The sequence below is a fragment of the Lipotes vexillifer genome, unplaced genomic scaffold (genome assembly GCF_000442215.2).
Source record: "Lipotes vexillifer unplaced genomic scaffold, Lipotes_vexillifer_v1.1 scaffold914, whole genome shotgun sequence".
NCBI lineage: Eukaryota > Metazoa > Chordata > Mammalia > Artiodactyla > Lipotidae > Lipotes > Lipotes vexillifer.
The window spans coordinates 3,292,703-3,297,844 of NW_006780388.1; the positions used below are offsets into that span (position 1 = coordinate 3,292,703).

Below are 5,142 nucleotides of genomic sequence, written 5' to 3' on the forward strand. Positions count from 1 at the left end.
GTACCTCAAAAAAAAAAAAAAAAAAAAAGGGCAAAGGACTTGAGTAGACATTTCTCCAAAGAAGATACACAAATAGCCCACAAGCACATGAAAAGATGCTCAATACCAGTGGTCTCTAGGAACATGCAAACCAAAACCACCATGAGGTACCACTTCATGCCCATTAGGGGACAGCTGCTATTAAAAAAGCAAAACAAAGAATAACAGGTGTTGGCAATGATGTAGAGAAATTGAAGCTTTTTTGCATTGCTGGTAAGAATGTAAAATGGTGCAGCCGCTGTGGAAAACAGTATGGTGTTTCCTTGAAAAATTAGAAATAGAATTACCTTATGATCCAGCAATCCCATTTCTGGGTATATACCCAAATGAATTGCAAGCAGTGTCTCGAAGAGGTATTTGTATACCCATTTTCACAGCAGCATTATTCATGAAGCCAGAAGGTGTGAGCAACCCAAGTGCCCATTGGCGGATAAATGGATGAGCATAATGTGGTCCATCCATACAGTGGAATATTATTCAGCCACAAAAAGGAAGGAAATTCCATCACATGCTACAACATGGATCAACCCTGAAGACTGTGTTAGCTCAGGCTGCCATAACAAAACACTAGACTGGCTGGCTAACATACAGGAAATTTATTTTCTCACAGTTCTGGAGGCTGGACATCCAAGATCAAAGTGTAGGCAGGTGTGGTGCAGACAGCTGGCATCTTGCTATGTACCTGCACATCCTTTCCTCTGTGCCTGTGCATCCCTGGAGTCCCTTCCTCTTATAAGGACACCAGACCTATCGGATCAGAACCCCCTCTTATGACCTCATTTAACCTGTCACCTTAAAGGCCCGATCTCTAGATACAGTCACATTGGAGGTTAGGGCTTGAACATTCGGATTTGGGGGGGACACAGACAGTCCACGGCAAAGACATTATGCTCAGTGAAATAAGCTAGACACGAAGGACAAATCCTGGGACTTCCCTGGCGGTCCAGTGGTTAAGACTCCTCACTTCCACTGCAGTGGGTGAGGGTTCGATCCCTGGTTGGGGAACCAAGATTCTACATGCTGCGATGAGCAGCCATACAGTGGGATGCCCCCCACCCCATACAGTGGGATCCTGTATGATCCTGCTTATATGAGGTCCCTGCAGCTGTCAAATTCATAGAGACAGAGAATGGAAGGGTGGGTTTCAGGGGCTCGGGGAGGGTGGGGAGTTAGTGTTTAATAGGACAGAGTTTCAGTTTGGGAAGATGAGAAAGTTCTGGAGATGATGGTAGTGATGGCTGCATAGCTGTCAGTGTATTTAATACTGCTGGATTGTATGCTTAACAGTGGTAAGATGGTCAATGCTATGTTATGTGTATTTTACCACGAAAAAAGAGAAACCGTGCAGACACAGCTGGCATAGGGAGGGGCATGGCCCCCCCCATTTTGCTGTGTCACGTCTGGCTCCCCTGGTGACAGAGACCCCACTCTCCACCCATCCTGGTACATCTGTAATCACCGTGGGTGGCCTCAGGGAAAGGACCAACCAGGATGTTGTCATCGATTTTCAGGACAAAGTGTCACCTGATGTCTTCAAGGGGGCACGTGCTCCTGCAGTATGAATTTTTTGGGTGGGTGAAGTCACGGCAGCTCCCAGCCAGGCTCCATGCATGGGGTTTAACATGGGGTGTCTGCAGTGCCATGGGTAGGTTCCTGCCATTCCTGCCTCGCCCGGGGACAGGGCAGTGGCTGCGGCGGGAGAGAGGAGGAAGGCCTGTGGTCACACCTCCCACGGCTGGAGGGATGGAAAGCCAGGTTGTGGATGGGCAGGTGGGCCCACCTCTGAGCTGAAGCCCAGGGAGAGCTGGGGGACGTTGCTCTCCAGACCTCTGTAGTTTGAGTTACTATTTTTTTTTTTTTTTTTGCGGTACACGGGCCTCTCACTGTTGTGGCCTCTCCCGTTGCAGAGCACAGGCTCAGGCTCCAGACGTGCAGGCTCAGCGGCCATGGCTCACGGGCCCAGCTGCTCCGCGGCATATGGGATCTTCCCGGTCCAGGGCACGAACCCGTGTCCCTTGCATCGGCAGGCGGACTCTCAACCACCATGCCACCAGGGAAGCCCCCGAGTTAACTATTTTTAAGTTTTAGTCTCAAGCATACAATGGCGATCAGTCCCAGGGTCTCTGCAGTCATAGAGCAATGGGTTGTCACCTGGGGCCTCTCTTGAGCAAAGCCAGTTGCTGGGGGTAGACCGTGAATGCCAAGAAGGAGGCCTCAGGGCTGGGAACACTTGCTCGGAGAAGCTATTCTGTGCCAGATTGGTCTCTTACACACTGTTCAGTGAATTTCCTTTTTATTATGAGAATTTCACTAGGAACCCCACCTCCTTGCACTTGGTCTTATAGCACCCCTTCCCTCCCCACCACCCCACAGTTAACTTTTCCTATATTATTTTGAGGCAAAACTCAGACGACGTACCATTTCACTTTAGTATAGCTTCTGACTCTTGATTTCCTAGCAGCCTCTGAGTGTGCACCCAGACATGACTGTGTACGGTGTGGAAAGCCCTGAGGTCTGACTTTGTAGGTCTGTCCTGGTTCATTTTCATCACATCGTTTTCTGTGCACAGTGCCCTCCACGTTACTGGCTATTCATCCAAAATTGTGCCAATTCTTTTAATCTATCAAATAAAGATAATGTGAATTGCCCCAATCTTTTTCTTTTGTTGGGTAACAAGGTCATAGGATTTTTTTTTTTTTTTAATAAATTTATTTTATTTATTTATTTTTGGCTGCTTTGGGTCTTCGTTGCTGCACGCGGGCTTTCTCTAGTTGCGGTGAGCGGGGGCTACTCTTTGTTGCAGTGCACGGGCTTCTCACTGCGGTGGCTTCTCTTGTTGCAGAGCACGGGCTCTAGGCACGCGGCTTTAGTAGTTGTGGCACGTGGGCTCTAGAGCACAGGCTCAGTAGTTGTGGCGCACGGGCTTAGTTGCTCTGTGGCATGTGGGATCTTCCCGGACCAGGGCTCGAACCTGTGTCCCCTGCATTGGCAGGCAGATTCTTAACCACTGCGCCACCAGGGAAGTCCCTCACAGGATTATTTTATCAACGTCTTCAGAAGCAGTGCTGGCTGTCTGCTCACGTCTGTGGTCGGTTGTTTTTAGGCTGCCTCATCTGCTTGTGAACGTCCTTCTCTGAATCTTTATTATCATGATTCTTATTATCATCATTAGATGGGACACTCCCTGGATACATTTGTTCCCATCCCTGGGTGATCGACAGCTCGTGATCCTGCTGTCACAGTTATTGTAACTAACCAGATATTTAAAGCCCCTCTAGAATCTCTGGAAAAGTAGTCGACTTTCTTTATTTTGTTTTGGGGATAAAAGTGGGCCAGCCCATCCGTCTCGATTGTGTCATTCTCTGTCACTGTGCTGCCATCAGGTTGCTGTCCCTGAGCAGGGTGCTGGCTCATCTTGTTATGTCTTTGCACAGAGCCACCTGGCAGTGTTGGCAGTGGGTCACCCCCTCGCTCCCAGCGTGAGTTCCAGCCTGGCATCCAGCCTGGCATCCAGCACTGGCTCAGGCGGCTCCTCGCCCACCGCTCTGCCCACTGTCTCGGCTCGTGCCCACCCTCTTGACCCCACTGGCAGCGCCGTCGAGGCGGTCCCAGGTAAGTCTGGGGCTCTGCTCCCATCTCCCTGACGCCTCTTTGCACTTCCCTTGACGCCTTCCAGTATGCATGGTGTATGCTCATGCTCAGTTTGTAGAAGAGCGTTTTCGGTCACCTGCCACTTTGGCTATGTTGCCCGTGGTCTAGGAAATGCCTGCCTCGCTGGGGGCCTTGGGCTGCAGAGGGGATGAGGAGCCCTCAGGCGGGGCAGCTGGACGGGCCCCACAGGGCAAGGCAGAGCGGGCAGTGCCACCCAGCCTGAGACCACCAAGAACAGGAGGCTTCAGAGAAATGAAGTGGGGGTTGTGAGGGGTGGTGAGGGCACCTGAAGATGGGGGACGGTGACAAGAGTGAGGAGCGGGGATGAGGTCACAAGGCATGGGCACGGCTACCAGCTGCAGAGGGGTTCTTGGCCCCTGGGAGTCCTTGAGGGTTTGTGGACTGATGAGTGGTGTGATTGGACCCGGGGGACCTGTCTAGCAGCTGGATGGAGGCGCAGAGCCCAGGTTGGGGCTGTTGTGAAAGCTAAGGGAAGAGTGGAGCTGGCGGGTAAGATGGTGCCTGCCAGGGCCATACGGGTCACCTGGCCCTCTCAGGCCACGTCTGGGTGCACCTGGCTGCACCAATAATACTAGCCAGTTTTGGGAAGTAATGGAATCCTCAGAACTGCCCTCTGGCCCCAGGAGGAGGGCCCTTGCTGGCCTTTCTGCTGTTGGGACCCAGGACCCAGAGTGCATACCCCACCCGCTTTGGGGCTAACAGGTGTAGACTGGATTGTTTTCCCATGTAGTTTCATTCAGGTTGTATCCTTACTAATGCACTGCATGAATAGAAGGGGTAAACTCTGAAATAAACGGGTGCTGGTTCCAGATTTTCTGTGTTTAATGGATTCAGTGGAATCATTTCAGGGCCACTGGGCAGGTTCCTTTCTTTAGCCTTCCACTTCATATGAACAGGCGGGAACCTCCGGAGTTCATTGCCGGGTGGCTGGCAAAGGGTGGAAAGACTAGATCGACTGTGGAGGGACCTCAGGGCTGTGGGCAGCTGACTCTAAGTGACCTCCGAGGGCAGGGTCACGGCCTGTTCATCCTGACTCGCATGGCGTTGGGTTGAGCATGTTTTACCTGAGTGGGGTCCGGCCTGAGCCGCGGCAGGTGGGCAGGGTAGGAGCAACCGGCAGGCGGCAGGGCTCGGGACTTGCCGCGGAGACCCCACTTTAACCTTAACAAAGCAGCCCGGCCCCGCGATGGTTTTCGCATAACCTGGGTCCTGGGTCCCGGCACGCCGCCTCGCAGCGCCGGGAGGGGCAGGTGCTGGTAAGAGGAGGTGAGGGGCGGGGCAGCCTAAGGCTTACGTCACCGGGGTGGGACGGAGTATGTCGGGGGCGGGGCATCCCGAGGCTTGCGTCACCGGGGCGGGGCAAGTAGGGGGCGGGGCGATCTAACATTTGCGTCACCAGGGGCGGGGCCGGCGCGGGCCGGGCGGGGCGCG

General features: G+C 53.0%; 1 protein-coding gene across 1 annotated transcript in view; it reads left to right on the top strand.

Annotated features, from left to right (window-relative positions):
• UNKL (unk like zinc finger) overlaps positions 1-5,142 on the top strand; it is a 43,974-nt gene that overhangs the window by 29,310 nt on the left and 9,522 nt on the right. Inside the window, exon 10 of the mRNA XM_007453583.1 lies at positions 3,474-3,651. Within this exon, the coding sequence (XP_007453645.1) occupies positions 3,474-3,651 (178 nt within the window). The remainder of the gene's footprint in view (positions 1-3,473; positions 3,652-5,142) is intronic.